This window comes from Colias eurytheme, chromosome 2 (assembly GCF_061535395.1).
Source record: "Colias eurytheme isolate Ceu_HAF_F1 chromosome 2, ilColEury1 Martin Lab GWU primary, whole genome shotgun sequence".
Classification (NCBI taxonomy): domain Eukaryota; kingdom Metazoa; phylum Arthropoda; class Insecta; order Lepidoptera; family Pieridae; genus Colias; species Colias eurytheme.
Window position 1 is genome coordinate 8972495 of NC_142981.1, and position 17304 is coordinate 8989798.

Below are 17304 nucleotides of genomic sequence, written 5' to 3' on the forward strand. Positions count from 1 at the left end.
CCATTAATCTACATTTTGTGTTGATTCTGTCAAAGTCAAAGTCAGAATTCAAATTGAATTGAACGATTGTGATGACTGATGACGGATGTCATGAGCAAAACAAAATTTATGATTCAGTACAAAATAAAGTGAAATTTTAATTAAAAATTCATATAATAGAATCATTAAGTCAACTTTCACCGCCTGGTGTAATTGCAAATATTTTCATGAATGTTGTGCTTTATGCTGTAGCGAAAAATTTATTCTAAAAATGGAAACAAGTCCTTTAGATTACGTAGCTCAGGCTTGCATGGATTTAACAGAAGCTCTGGAAGCGGCACCAAATGAAGCTGAAAAGAATACAATAATAATAAATCACATAAAAAAAGTCTGGACTGTAGTTCCACCTATTGACGACTTTAAAAAAAGTGTGTACATTCGTTTAGATCTCAGATATAATTTTTGTGATGCCAAATAACAGTTAATTCATATTTTCTTATTTATAATTTCAGATTTGGAATGGGTTAATGTTGCGGAGCCAATTTTTTTAGTACAGCATTGTCAGGATAAAGTGGTTGTTTTAGACTTTTGGACATATTGTTGTATTAATTGTTACCATGTTTTACCAGATCTTGCTAATCTGGAGAAACAGTATAAAGTTGAAAATGGTCTTGTGGTTGTATGTATCAAATAATTGATTTATTAGAAACTGGACAATTTTATCAATTAATCCATCAGGCCCCGGAATCACAGACAAAATAGAAAATCTATTGTGTCGCGGCCGGATCTGGCCGTACGGGGCTCAATGGGTTAAATAATATATTTATTAAAAATAATATATATTTTCACAGATTGGTGTGCATTGTGCAAAGTTTGAAAATGAAAAGGTATCATATAATATACTGTCAGCTGTTCAGAGATATCACATAGACCATCCAGTAGTAAATGATTCAGAAAGTTGTATGTGGGATGCACTGGGAATAAGGTGTTGGCCTACTCTACTGGTTTTGGGTAAAATTTATTTACAAACTAAATTGCATCATAAAATATTTAACTTTTTTCACAAGCTAATTACAAAGTATAAATTAAAATTGAAAACATTGACTAGGTAAACTACCTATATTATCATATTCTATAGATATTCAAAGATATTCTTCTTACATAACCCTTGTGAGGTACAAGGTGCTTGTGACCTTGCTAACCACTAAACCTCTTCTATTAATTGTAGGGCCGGGTAACAAACCCATTTTTATCTTTACCGGCGAAGGTCATAGAGATGAACTTGTGTCCTATGTTGGAGCTGCAATACGCCATTTTGGAATCAGAATATCGACAGCATTATTGCCCATCGCACCAGCTAAACATATAAAATCGAAAGCAAATAGCATCCTGTATTTTCCTAGTAAGGTATATATTTATTCTTGTAATTTGAACTTGCTTTTTTTAATGATGTTGATGATTAGATTTTAATACTTTATACATGCATGGACGTATAAAAAAAGACGGACGCCGTATTACGAACAAACAACGTGAAGCCACCATAGTAAGCTAGCGATCGTGTAAAGACAATAAACACGCGCACACTCTCACCATAGTAAGCTAGTCGGCCGCCATTACGTCGTGAACTACCGACTGATTAACTGCGTCACTGTTTCACAAAAAATATTTAAAATGCCGTCTTGCGTGGTTAAATGGTGTCGCAACAGTACAATTTTAAATAACAATACACAAGGGATTACATTCCACAGGGAAGCAAGTTATTTCTTTTATGTTTTAATGACAAAATTATTACGGCAAAAGGAGATTGCCCAAGTTACTATGGCACTTGGTATCGCAATCAAACTTATTGTGTCAAGATGAAATATAGCTCAATTTAAAGCTTGATGTTAGTACTTTTAGAATCGATTAAAGTTTTTATGTAAATAAGCCGCAGTTCGCGACAATAAAAATAAAACAATAGTGTTATTCAACACTTTAAAAAAATACTTTATCGAGTTTAAACTAACGATGAACGTTAAGTTTTACATTTATGTATTACATAGGTCATATTTTAATTTACAAGACAAATGTGAAAAGAAAATCGTAATAAACATTATTTCAAAATAAATAACATCGAACAATGCGTCGAACACAATGACAGATGACGCAGGACGCTTGCAAGAGAGATAGATATATGTGTCAAAACAAAAACTTTTACTTTTATTTCTATTTATTCGGTATAATTACGACTTAATAGTGATAAATATGATCATTATAAATACAAATAGGAATTAACAATATCACAAACATGTGACACAACTAGTATTTTACCGATTCCATACGTGGTCATACATGTTTCAAAACACAAACTTTTACTATTATTTCAATTTATCCGGTATAATTAAGACTTAATATTGATACATATGATCATTATAAATACAAATAGGAATTAACAATATCATGAATACGTGGCACAACTAAAATTTTACCGATACCACCCGTGGTCATTCTCCTTTATAGAAAAAAATACAGCCGGCATTGTCATCAGGACAGCTGTTGCCATGGCAACATGGCACACACACATGGATGTTTCGCCGCCATAACTAGGCTTCACTCAATGTTTAGGCGATATACCGTCCGTCTTTTTTTATACGTCCATGTATACATGCATGTGGGGTTTATTCTTTAATATATAAGTAGTTTTATTTTAACACTAGCTGTGCTCCGCGGTTTCACCTGCAATGCTCCGCTCCTGTTGGTCTTAGCGTGATGATATGTAGCCTATAGCATTCCTCGATAAATAGGCTATCTAACACCGAAATAATTTTTTAAATCGGACCAGTTGTTCCTGAGATTAGCGTGTTCAAACAAACTAACTCTTCAGCTTTATAATATTAGTATAGGTTTGACTATTATAATAATTCACAATAACTTTATCAACAGTTAACACTTAATCCATTTTATCGTGGCCGCGGTGATGAGCCATTCCTCGCTATATCTGATACTGGCCACCATCGCATTGTGCTGACTGACTGTACAGGCATTATTTTACGAGTAATCGGAGGATCGGGTCAAGGATTCAAGGATGGCAGTATGTTTTTATTTATTGTAATTTTAAGAAAATTTTGTTCTGTTCAATATTTAAAGAAGTATGTAGTGTTTATTTCAACAGGAATTCCATATATATTTTACACATTGCTATGATTATCTTTAAAAATACAAAAATGAATTGAAATATCGTATTTTTGCACACGAAACTCGAGACTAAATATAATTATATTTCAGAACTAATAGAAGCACAGTTTGATTCACCGCAAGGCCTGTGTTGGCTCTCTAGCTCAGTTCTATTAGTATGTGATACAAACAACCATGCTATAAGAGCGGTGCATCTTGACGAAGGTACCGTGGAAGTTCTGGCTGGTAATGGTGAACAGGCAGCAACAGGAGATCAAGGTTTGTTCTTTGGTCACTGTTACTAGATTAACTGCAAAGAAATGTTGTGATAGCTATCCTTTTAGTTACTTCAACAACCTAAAGGCAACTTATAAGTTTTTGTTTTAATAACTCAGGCCCCGGATCACAGACACAATAGAAAATCTATTGTGTCGTGGCCTGATCGGGCCGTTCAGGGCTCAATGGGTTAAATACAGTGGTTTCACATATAAAAATAGTAATTAGAAAAATATAGTGTATTTTTATATTTTCCTTTTATACCTCATTAATATTTGAAGTTGAATCAATGAAATTTACTGATAAGTAGGTTCAAATGTTGATAAATACGACCTTTTAGAATGGAGCACAAAACATGATGTTAGTGAAATGTAGCCACCGAGAGCGTGGGCGTGATGAATACAACTTCAGTCGCGTAACGCAATTCCAAAAGGTCGTATTCTAAAACGAATTGAACGAATTTGAAACCTATAATAAAAAAATTGGTTGTCTGTAAAGTCGGTTTACTGACGATAGTTGAACGTGACAACGGCCGATTGTGCTTCTTTGTCGCTCGTTCCGCGCTCTCGCTTGCACTTCAAGCCTTACATGGAACGCCTCCGAGCGAGGTAACGCCGCATGAGTCATGTTTTTTCGTGCGTGCAGCTGGCTCTATCGAATTATAAGACGTTGTCACGTCAATAACTATTAAGTGACATTACAGGTGGTAAATGTCTCGGGCTCCAAGCGCTATCGTCCCCCTGGGACATACTGCTCTACTCGACTCCCGATATGGACATGTCTGTTCGTCCCGCTGCCCCCGCTCCCCCCGCACCGCCGGGACAACCCTCCACCCCCGCACCAACTACTGCACCCCTCGCCCCGCCACCGCCGGAAAATAAGGACAAGGATAAAGGTAAATTATTCTACTAATATTATGTATAAAAAAAAGTAAGGATGGATGGATGTATTATACTATGTATGTTATTCTGTCGTGTAAAAAATACTTAATCGATTACAAATTTGGTATGTAAGTAGCTGAAGACCCACAATAAGACATACGCCTTTTTTTTCCGGAAATCCCGGAGGAACGGGGCTAACGCTGGGCTTTCATTGGAAATCTTGTTTATTATGCCTTAATTAAATATGTGTAATAGGTTCTGCTAGATCCTACGCAGTTAATCTAGGAGTTGTATTTAAATAATAAATAATATTATAATGTATTTATTTGTTATACTTAATTTTTTTTATAATGTATTAATATACTGTAAAAAAAAACTATAATCACCTTTTTTAAAGGTCGTCAGAAAATCTCCGTGCAGTGTTGTATAAAACATTCATTCAAATTAGCACCTTATTTCGTTGCAATAATGTCCATAATCCATACTCTATTGTATCGCTTCGAAAACGAAGTCTTATTTTACTAATAGTAGGTGGAGTTTTGTTGCGGACAATTTTGAGCGTGATTGTGAATCTAGTTATTTATTGTAAGTTCAATGTAACAGTGTTTTATATTTTTACGAATGTTAATGGTTATCTAAGCTCTACAATATTTTTCATATTCCAGATAAAGACAAAAAGGACGAGAAACGACGCGTGCTCCTGATAGCTTGTGCCGGTTCTCATCAAATATGGGCACTTTTCCTAGACAATACAATATGGTGGAAATACAAAACATATACTGAAGGTATGTTCTTTTCAGATTTTTGTCTATTATTTCATAGAATAACATATTTTGGGAAGATACTTTAAAATTTCATTAGAATTATTTTATTAGTATACTAGCTTCCCCAGCACACGTTGTTCTGCCCTATAGGTCATTTTTATTATCACGCTTTTACAAACTCCATCTGTATACGTATGTATGTAACGGACTCCTTTAGACTAGATTTTGACCCACTTTAAACGGATAGATATAATTGAAACTTTGTACACTTATCAAGGACTAGCTGTGCCCCGCGGCCGCGGTTTCACCTGCATTTCTCAGCTCTTGTTGGTCCTAACGTTATGATATATAGCCTAGAACCTTCCTCGATAAATGGGCTATCTAACACCGAAATAATTTTTCAAATCAGACCAGTAGTTCCTGAGATTAGTGCAAACAAACAAACAAACAAACTCATCAGCTTTATAATCTTAATATATATGTATATAAATCTCGTGTCACAATGTTTGTCCTCAATGGACTCCTAAACCACTTAACCGATTATAATAAAATTCGCACACCATGTGCAGTTCGATCCAACTTGAGAGATAGGATAGTTTAAACATGCAGGTACCACGGGCGAAGCCGGGGCGGACCACTAGTATTAGTATAGATTATAATTTATAGTATAGGTGATAATAAAATAATTTTCATGGCCTTAAGCGTGTTTTTTTTTTAGTTTTTTGAAACTATATTAATTATTACGTAGAAGATATACATGTATTTTATTTCCCATATACAGGCACATGCGTGCGCATCGCGGGTTCGGGCGCAGAAGCGGCGCGTAACAGTGCGTATCCGAATACCGCTGCGTTTGCGCAACCCTCTGGACTTACACTTAGAAATGGTAATATTTTTGTATATATTTGTTGATATTGTAAAATTAAATATATGGTGACGAAGGAAAATAATATAGCGCAAATCATACCGTTGCACATAAATTATTATGTGTTTAAACATACGTAAGTATGGGAAATCAAAATTAATCGTTGCCCTATAATCTCTTATATGTGATTAAAAATTTGTTTGGAAAAATAAAAATTAATCTTTGCCGTATAATTTCTTAAATTAATTTCACAAATGCTTACTTTCTGTCCGCAATTCTCTCTCTGTGATTGTCGTTCTTTCCGGGATTTATTTAAACTTTTGTATTCCAGTTAGTTTGATATTATAATCCAAACATTTTTTCGCTTCACATTTTTATTTCAGGAGCTAGTCCAGAAATATTCATAGCGGATTCGGAAAGCTCATCCATCCGAAGGCTGGCGTTAACCACGGGACATGTGTCTACTTTGTGTGGAGGAGACAGGAATCCCTTGGTAATTAATTATACAAAATATAAATTATAATTATAAACACACCATTTACTTTTATAATATGAAAATTGTATTATGATTACAATTACGTTACAGAATCTATTCGCATATGGAGATGTAGACGACATCGGTGTAGAAGCGAAACTGCAGCATCCTTTAGGCGTCGCGTATTGCGAGTCAAACAAAACATTATACGTAGCAGACACGTATAACCACAAAATAAAGAAAGTCGACATTGGACCGCAAAAAGTATCAACCATATTACCCACCATGATAGAAACAACAGACCCCGCTAAGTTTTGCGAACCATCCGGCCTCTCCGTCAGTTTGGACGGAAAATATCTGTACATTGCCGATACAAACAACCACAGCATTAAAATACTCAATCTAGCGAAAAATGTGTGCCAAGAATTCAAAGTGAGAGTCCCGGACCCGAAATTCGTGGAACCAGATAACTTAATTCTATATAAAAACGACTTATTTATTAATAGGAAAGGGGGAAATCTGATAATTCATTTCAATGTCAATTTGGACACTGAAATTAAAAATGTAAAATTTTCGACGGGCGCCCCACAAAATTGGAATGTGTGCATTCGCGATGATGATAATAAGGACGTCACACTAGACGATTTCGAATTCGTCGGTTGTCCACATAAAGGCAATAAATTACCCGGTCGAGTGGAAATGAAACTTAGAGCTCGTACAGATAAGACTCACTATCGCTTGTACCTCAGTTTTAATACAGCCCTGTGCGAAGGAGGCGTTTGTTTCTCGCATTCTTTCACAATTCGATCCACTATCTTAGTTAGGGATTCCGTCAAAATGATTGAATCTTATAAAATTACATGTAAAGTGAATCCAATCAACAGACAGGAATTAAAGTTAGAACAAAGTAAAGTGTAATTTGTATGGTTGAAACTTGAAAGTTAAAATAGTTTTTATAATAGATATGAAGCTTAAACTTGTTTAAAAATGTGGTTGCTATGGGGCATTTAAAAAGCACACAATAATAATTAATATTTATGATATTATTTTTTTATAATAAATTTTAATGATAACAATAGTTAACTAATATGTACTAATTCGTATTAAACATACTAACTCTTATGATAAACAGCTATAAGCTTTAAAATGTTACAAATCGTTTTTATTTTCTTATTCGTTGCTTTGTTTAAGTACACTTAATTTCTAAGAGACGTACCTACATTGAGTATGTAATTAATAAAAATAATTTAATATAATTGTTTGTTTTTTTTACTCCAACCATTTCTGGATAGACCTGAATACACAAACTGTAAATACTCTCTCAATTTCTGCTGTAACTTTCTCTTCCTTCAGTGTTCAAATAAGTCCAAGAAAGCACATACAGTGTGTTACAGTTGATATTACATATATATTTACTAGATTTCTTTACTACCCGCGGCTTCGCCCGGGTTTTCAAAGAAAAACGCGCATAGTTCCCGTTCCCGTGGGATTTCCGGGATAGAACCTATGCTATGTATTAATCCAAGTTACCCTCTATATGTGTGCTAAATTTCATTGTAATCGGTTCAGTGGTATTTGCGTGAAAGAGTAACAAACACACACAGTATATCCTCACAAACTTTATAATATTTATTAGTAGGATAAGTTAGGATATATATCATAACAACTGGCAAGTAGATAAATCAAGAATGTCTTTTTTTATTATAATACCTACGTGCTAATCTCAAGAACTATGCGTCCGATTTGAAAAGATTTTTCACTGTTAGATAGTCCATTTATCGAGGAAGACTAACATATGTATAGGATACCTATAAATATTATGTTATCACGCTAAGACGAATAGGAGCGGACTGCGGAGCAATGCTGGAAAAACCGCGGGGCACAGCTAGTATATCTTAATAAATCCATAAAATTAGTTATTAGTGGAGACCTACTACTTTGTTGAGGTATGTATGGAGTCCAAATACGCAGTAGATAATTTTCCGTTTCTATAATATATAGATATACTGACAAATTACGAATGGAAAACTTTATGAGCAGATAAATCCATCGTCATAAAATAACAATGAAACAATGCAATGCAATTTTTTGTTTTGAAGACAATCGACCCCCTTTGTTTTCAACATGTTTAATCAAATTGAATATAAACATTGAAGTGTAGGTACTATAAGTAAAAATTTTGTTACTTTACGAAAAGTATGAGGTAAATAATAAATATCGGCCTCCTTGGTGCAGTGGTTGAGGCGTGAGCACAGCACCGAGTCAATTCTCTGGTTTCGATTCCCGGTGGAGACGACGAAGATAAAAATATCTCGGTCTGGCAGGACTTAGAAGGCTGTTCACCTACTTGTCCCTAAAGAAAACCGATCAGTGAAACAGATGTACAATGCATCTGCCCCTTACCCAACTAGGGGGCATGGGACTTCACACACAAGTAAATATACTAAAGACAAATACAAAAATGCCTTATTATCTAGATTCTTTAAAATATGCAAATAAGGTATCACCTGAGCATCCGATCCCGAGATTAAACATTAATATACATCGTGCAATGACTGAGGTCTCATTTACATCAAGTTACATTAAAATAGTTCGATACCGTCTGCATGTACTTGCATATAGATCGTCGTTCGTAATAATTAAATCAGATGGCCACATTGGGTCATGTATAATGATCAGAGACTCGGTCACGACCCCTTCGATTGACTGACCTTTGCTATAACATTATCCGTCTCATTTTATTCAGCGAAGCACAAATTTTACGCAATACTCCGTTCCCTGACCCTGTGAGTGATAGGCACACTATTTCAATCCTTTTTTGTTTCAGATATTTGATAAGGCCGCCCAGTATACGCGTTGTCATAAGTAGATTATTATTTATTATGCAATGAATAAGTGCGAAAAAAATTCATACATATTAATTTTGTTTCATAGAATTAGAATTACAAAATTGGCTCGTCTTGGCGGGGGGCACTACCGTGCCCCCAGATAATGAATGAATAAAATCGCAAAAGGTAGCGCAAACTTACAAGTTAAACCTTGTAGAAATTGCAGAGACCTCACTAAACCGCGAATAATGCGGTATCAAACCTGAAAACATTGTCATCGAGAACATTTAGACGATCTAACAAACCGGTGCAGATGTTCAATGATAGGTAATTATGCTAAGGTTAGCTCACTGCTCAATTATTGTCATACTCGTCCTGTGACAATCGCTACGTGGGTTGACTATTAGTGCTTTGTACATTGTTTTGTTATTTAAATTTGCTAATTATATATTTCTTTATAAAGGCACTAACAAGGTGGTTAATAGTTGTGGTAGATCGTAGATACTAATAGAATAAAGTGCTGCGGTTAGTAAGATCACCAAAATTATTAAATCGATTCCAAAAATTCTCTCACCAGTTCTATGCTACAGAAGTACCTACAGACCTTATTTTTATAGCCGGCTGCCGGGTCCTTGCAGCGCAGCGCGGCGTAGCAATAATTATACAATATACATAGTACCTATTTGTAAATTAATTAGTTAGGTATGTAGGTAATTTAAAAGATGCAGATCACTAATGTGATTCAATTACTCGAATATACATAATATTCTGTAGATCGTATAATATTGAACGGACCATCAATCATTATAAATAGGTTCCATCATTTTCCTCTTATCACTAATGAATTATACTTGTATAACTAGGTATTTTTCACTTTAAACAAATTGTTTAGGAATTATTCTTTATCTCCAAAGATATTCGTAATGGTATGTATCACTCTGTGGTAGGTATACGCTATGTATATTGTATAAGTAGGTTGTAGCATGCTTACATACATGACACGCTGTTTGATCCCGTATTTCTACAAACAATTATTTTCTCACGAGTCACGACGCAGATTTGAATCAAAAAACAATAGACGCTGCTGTTTGGCAATTGTCTTTTCTTATTGAATAAGCTTAATCCACAAAGATTCAATCATTGTGATTGTACCTACTATGATAGTAACTTTTTATAGAAATTATAAAGGAATTTCTATTATTGATTGAGGATATCCTTCTATTTATAATAATTATTATTGACATTTTAGCTTTTTATACGGTGCTTACTGGAAGTTATCATTATACCATATTGTAATGATTGGGAAAATTTTACTTTCGTTATTGGGTTGGTTTATTTTAAATATTATTTATTACACAGTGACTGCCCTTGAAATTTTTAATATTTTGGTGTGTATATATTAGTATGATTTTAATGAAATAAGTTAATCTTACCTACCCTATTATTAACTTCGGTATGGTCACTGTGATGGTCACAGTATGGTTTTCCTTTCGAAAACTTAGTAGCTTTATGAACACTCAACTAGGCATAGGTAGGTACCTATCTACTGCTTTTATTTTACGTGAAGTCTTTCATGCGAAGTCTTTAATGAGAATTTAGGTAAAGAGAAAATTTATATAATTGCATTTCTAAGCTCTATTGTTTCACTAGTCAATTTTTTTTTAAAGGAACTGAGAGTTTTGATAGGGTACCGTAAATATTATGCAGGCTCAAAGTGAACCTTACTGAGGACTGTTTACCATGATACCAATTTCCAATAAAATAAAAAAACTCCGCGTAGTACCTACTCAGATACTTATAAACATTATTTAATATATAGAACTTAATATATAGAGCTGGACTATATCTTTATTAAAATATACGTAGGTACGTTATATTGCAAATTGTATCACGTATGGTTGTTGAAGTTATTTATTTTACTTAATAAATATTAAATACAAACAGTCTATATGTTTTTTATTAGCTAAGTCACTAATTACTTAGCTGATGATTATATGGGAATAAAAAATATATCTAGTTAGAATATTAGTACACATTTAAAAGCAAATTAAATAGCGCTAACCTTATTTTTTCATCTTCGTAGAGCTTACTGTTGGTCATAGTTATATACATTTTGTATATATCACTATTGCGTTATGATTTTGGCGCGATACCCTTTGGCATAGATGATAGAATAAATAAAAGAAAAGTGTTTGTCTTTGGTTTCAATTTTATTGGCACATATACAAAAATACTGCATATAGGTACCACTGTCTACGATATACCATAACGTGGTACGACCATTAGCATACAATCCTTACTGCAAAACAATGTTTGTTTTATCGTCGGCTACTTAATATTCTTTTAATTAAGTACATTAACCATTTAAAATAAACAGGTAAAAATATTTAAGCGTGAGGATTATTTTTTATAAATTCTTTTATTAGCCGTAAATATAGAGGAATCGGTTTATTAAAATAAACAATTTACAGTAGGTATCTAATATCAATTATTATTATAGACTTTCACTTCAATATACCTACTTACTATGCTCAAAAATCAAAATATGCAACTCACGAAACCTACTTTAAATAACTGTTATGTCGACCTTGTGCCTGAAATGTTTTAGTTAAGTTCAAAAATAGTGGGCTCAAAAAAGCATACTAAGTACATAATACTTTATTTATTATCCATTTAATCTTTATTTAATCTCACGTTTAACGATGCTATTATTTATTTAGAAATAATATTTGCATTGAGTAAAATAACAGTTTGATTTTTTACTGAGAAGACATTACGAACCGGAGATCCGCGTCTTTCGCGTTAGATCCGTTTGCTTTATACGAATTCTTCATTGAATAATGATTTAACATAAACCATAATAATTACATATAAACATACTTACATACATGAAACACGATATACATATTTAAAATACTTTATACTTAATCGGTATAAGAAGTCTTGTTAACGTTTTTATATGATTTCGTATTATGCAATTTATTTGATGTTACTCAAAGTTTATATTACTTATACACACAAATCCAAATGTTATCTTATAATCTGAAATCTCATTGACTCACAATTAGTTATGGTTGGTGGTAAATGTTATGAAAGTTATTATGAGGGCACCCACGCTGTATCTAAAAATGGTCTATTAAATGTTATGGGTTTTAAGTTTGAACATAATATTAGGCAATTGTTATACTTTGCCCCACTAATTTATAAAAAGCAAACAGCGACTCGCTTGATGATAAACGATCACCACCGCCTATGAAAATTGCAGAAATAGAGTCTTTGATAATGCGTTGCCCGTTTTTAAAGGCAGAAAGGATAGGAAATGGATTTTGAACAGGAATAAAGAACAAACCCGAGTATTATTAATAATCGATGACGATTTAATATATGTAGGTAGGTATCTACTCGAGGATAATAAAACAGCCCCCCTATGCAAGTGGCTTTCTGTTAGCGTAGCGTTCAATAGAATAGACTACGAATGTATGAGATTGACGTAAGCTGTAGAAAAACGTATCTACAGCTTACGTTAACAGAAAGCCACTTGCATAGGGGGGCTTAATTGAAAAAAAATACGACATTCTTTCATTCAATGGTATCATTAGACAATGATACGATATCCCAGACGGAGAGATAGCTTTATTAATTTTTCATTCTTTAATTGATTTAAATTTATGATGATTATACATTTAAAATTTGCCGTATTGTTAAAATTGTTAATATGCTCATAGATATATTAGTCTGCTCTACTCATCGATGCGTAAGGACGACGCGTCCAAGTAAATTATGAATTGCATAAATGTATTCAGTTTAATTGCTGTGTATTGAGATCATCAGCTATTTGAGATCAGAAGCAATCGATATAATGATGTTATAAGCTGTTATCCCTGAAAGTAATACAATCTCTTCCTCAAATAATATCGAAAATGACAAATAAAAAACAGCTTTTTATGGAAGTGATTGTTTCCTTTTGAACGTAATTGCTCTAATAAGTATTAAGCTTTGTCATGAAGCTTTTAAGTTTTGCGGAAGTTTTATTATACAAGTAAGTATATAGTTTCGCAAAAAGTTTTGGGTATTATTCATTTTCTTTGAAAAATCATGTAATATTTTTCATCAATAAATAATACCTGAAGAATAAATGTAGTGTATTGCCGACTTTTACGAAAAATATTTCATGATAAGATCACGTTATAAGTGATATGTAGTTTTATGTTAAAATTAATGCTGTAATTGTTTATGAACATCCCGATTGCGTTTTCGCTGGGATCTAGCGTATAATTTTCAAAAGAGTTCAGGGCCAATAGCAGCTACACAAACATCAAATTGTATCGAATTCGTGAGGCTAAACTCGTAATGACTCATTTAAATCCAAAGGCCGTGATGTTACGGAGAAACATTAAGAAGCTACATGAATATTTATACTTTTTAGTACCGTTAAAAAGCAAATGAGATCACTTCGATAAGGTTCAATATTTACCTTATCTCACTGTTCTACCGTTCTTTTAATATAAATAGTCGATATTAGGTACCTATACATATATTAGAGAAGGATTTTATTGTTTCTTGATTCTTGTATTAATTGTCATAAAAGTTTAGTTCTTTCAATATTTAAAGAGTAGGTACGGAGTAGTCTCGTTACACTTTTTCTATCTTACTAATATGCAATTACATATTTTGCTAAGAATTGAACATGAAAAAATATTGGTTCTTTCTTTATTTTTGCATGCCGAATTATATAATATTCTAGCAATAATTCACTGAATTTATCGGCTTCGGGGTCGATCTTTTGTTATTGCTCCAATGGGACTTACTCTTCGTAGTTGATGTTATTTTTAACTCTAACTATATATATATATATATATATATATATATATATGTTTATATTGTATATCTTTTACAAAAGGACACACTAATCTTAACCCTGTCATAACCTCAATACGATATATATAATACAATGTTAGTCTAAGATTATCTCATCCCTTACTTGCCTACGTCAACCTTTATGCGAAATGTCGATTTTCTAGAGCAATGAGCTAATCAGTGAGTCAGTTCCTTCTTTAAATATAGGTACCTACCTAAAGCATATAAGTAGGAACTAGGATACGAGATATGCATACACTTAAATATTTAAAAAATTTGTTATGTATGTATACTTAACATTTTTAGTATTTTTCCTATCTTGGATACAAACAAATAAGACTCCAGGATGCCTTTATTTTACAATTTATTTATAAAATACCTAGAACTTATTGTTAATGATAAAAAATATCGATATATCTTCATTATGATAGCTTTACGTGAATAAATATTCAGTATCAACGACTACAACTATGTAATATATTAAGATGATCGATTCACTTGAAAACCAATTAATCTTTCCTTGCATTAATTAAAAGGTAGAGTAACAGATTTATTATGTTGCCACTTTTTCATATAAAAGCTGCCAAGTGCGTATTGGTGCTCATATTTTTGAGGGTTCCTCTGATATTATCGTATTATAATCCATTAAATCTGAAATATGTCATAATACCTCCAAAAACCTCTTGCACATTTCAAAAGTTTTCCGATCAGAACTTTTTCTTAAATGAATATTTAATAAATTAATGATGGTAAATAAAATAAAAATATAGTTAAGTATTTTCATATTTTATTATTAAGTTTTATTATTATTTTAACATCATTTTTATAATATTCGGTGTGTCTAAAAGAAACAGATATGCTCGACGATCGACAGGTTTTTGATCCTGTACGGCGGATCACTAAAGTTTATCTAATTGTTGAGCTCTACATTTCACACACTCACGTTGCGTTGTATATAGGATCTACTTGTACTTCTAGCTTGATTCATGAAGAATAAATAAATATAGTATTATATACGTACGAAGCTTTGTACATTTCAAATCAAACTTCATATAACAATATCTAAAATTACGAAGATGACCAAATACTTATCTCGCACTTACATGTAATACGTGTAACTACCCGTAGTTTATTAAATCACATTGTTACAAAATGCCCTACTGCAAATATACTAGTACATTGTTTGCGTGAGAATATCGCTCATCAACGCGATAATAATGAATTAGTATTTAAGTTTGACAAGCTTTGTATAATTTCGATTTAAGGTCACTGTCGTATATCATCGGCTCGTGCCATTTTAAACCTAAAGCTTTATTTACTCAAACGGTTAATCATCGTAGGTTATTATGTTCATTTTCATACGTAAGTATATATTTAAAGTAATCGAAGGAAGAACTTGCTGTTAAATTATTATAAATGAATATTGATCTTGTAACGTTATTTAATATTTTAATAATCATTAATTTTCCATAATGTCTCTGCTTATAAATATGCATACCATACCATGCTTAAATATACAGGGTGTCCCGCTTTCGGTATGCTAAGCGCGAAGGGACTTGTAGTTTTGCATACACTGATCACATAAAAAATACTTAAATAACAAAATTACGCGAAAAATTTTTTGCTTAAGGTGATGAATTAATTTTTCTAACATTTACGGCCCTTTTTAAACCTTCGTAATTTTTATATTATTAAAGTTGTCGTGATGAAAATTCTTGACAAGAAAGTTCAATAGTAACACAATACGTCTACCGTTTTAGAAACATGATTCCATAATATTTTCTCGATAGAAAAAAAATACAAAGTTCTCATTGTTATTTTTTTTTAATCTCTGGCATCTTCAAAATAACAAACGTAAAGTGACGACTTTTTGGATATTAACTATAAAATATACAACCGATACGTCTACCGATTTAGAATTTTGAAATATGCGATGGTTTTGAAATAAACAAGAAATACTTGAAATTAGCGCGCGACCAGCCAATATAGCGAGAGCCGCCCTGTACCTTCCTACCCCGATCGCTGCACGAGTCATTCCCGCTACGGCCGTCACACGGGGAACTTGTGTCGCTCGCGCAATCGTAACAAAGGGTGACAACACGATAAGACAAATGGGGACAATAAAGAAAATAAGAAGAAGAAACATAAAGGTTGGAGGAAAAAGAATGCTTACAATTGGAACAAATTAATGAAGTAAGTTGGTTTTATTTTAAATTTGATGATAATTGTATTATAGACGATGTTTGATATGTACCCCTGTTTTAAGTACATAACGAACGTGTAAGATTTTTTCATTTATAGCATAGATAATCTTTTCAGAAATCCGGAATCCAGAAGGAAAATAAACCCACTGATTGTTCACAATGTGAACCCACTCTTTCGTAAGTACCTTTATTCAGTCAAAAATGTATGTTATCAACGCTCTACTGGTTTTATCGCATGATTCCATTTTTAGCAAAAAGCAACAAAGTGCAAAGAAATAAAAAATCATGGTGAACTTAGTGGAAGTATGGTGGACATAATATGGAACAGGAGCTCATTGGAGTAGTATTATATTTAAAAAAAATACGAAAAAATTTCAAGAATTACATTTCTTAGTAGGTGGTAGATAAGTATGTTGTATAAAGAATTTGATGTTGATATTTATTTCATTTATACTTACTACACCTGTGCGGGAAATTGCTTAGTACCAAAACAGGTTTATATTCATATTTACATAGTAATGTGAGTTTTCATTTCGAATAATTTTGTGTAAGTATATTAAATTGAGTTCCTGGGTGATCTGGAAACACAATTGGGCCCGGAAGATGGCGCTGCAGTCACTCCTCCTAATCACATGAACCGATTTGGATGAATATTTGTGTGCACATTTCATTGTTGTGAAATGATTGGTTGATTCGTTTTCACATTAGCTAATATTATGTATTTTTGTTGTAAACTTAATTTAATGTTTATATGTAATACATTATTATTGGTAAATAAGCCAGTGTTCGTCTCACATTGCTGTACCTGCCTACCTACCCTACCAGGGCCTAACTTTGTTCTGGCTATTTTATTTTGATTATTTGTAATGAATAATTACAATTATAATAGAGTGCAAAAAATAAATACATGCGTCAATATATTTTGTGTTTTTTTTAAAACAATTTTTTTATTTAAAAAAATATCATTCCGACCGCGGCTTTGCCCGCGTGGAATTAGGTTATATCGTGAATCCTGTTTTTTT

General features: G+C 32.8%; 1 protein-coding gene and 1 long non-coding RNA gene across 2 annotated transcripts; both read left to right on the forward strand.

Annotated features, from left to right (window-relative positions):
- The first annotated feature begins 108 nt into the window (after positions 1-108).
- Positions 109-7633, forward strand: LOC149910573 (NHL repeat-containing protein 2). The gene is made up of 11 exons (XM_090115230.1): positions 109-407; positions 492-658; positions 831-990; positions 1208-1386; positions 2902-3049; positions 3244-3411; positions 4112-4303; positions 4955-5074; positions 5835-5939; positions 6302-6411; positions 6505-7633. The coding sequence occupies exons 1-11, from the start codon at positions 251-253 to the stop codon at positions 7309-7311; spliced, it is 2313 nt and encodes a 770-aa protein (XP_089971356.1). The 5' UTR covers positions 109-250; the 3' UTR covers positions 7312-7633.
- An 8316-nt stretch (positions 7634-15949) lies between these two features.
- LOC149910574 (uncharacterized) lies at positions 15950-16979 on the forward strand. Its single transcript, XR_016457334.1, has 3 exons — positions 15950-16271; positions 16398-16459; positions 16534-16979. It is a non-coding gene; the product is annotated as an uncharacterized LOC149910574 (long non-coding RNA).
- Positions 16980-17304: the final 325 nt, after the last annotated feature.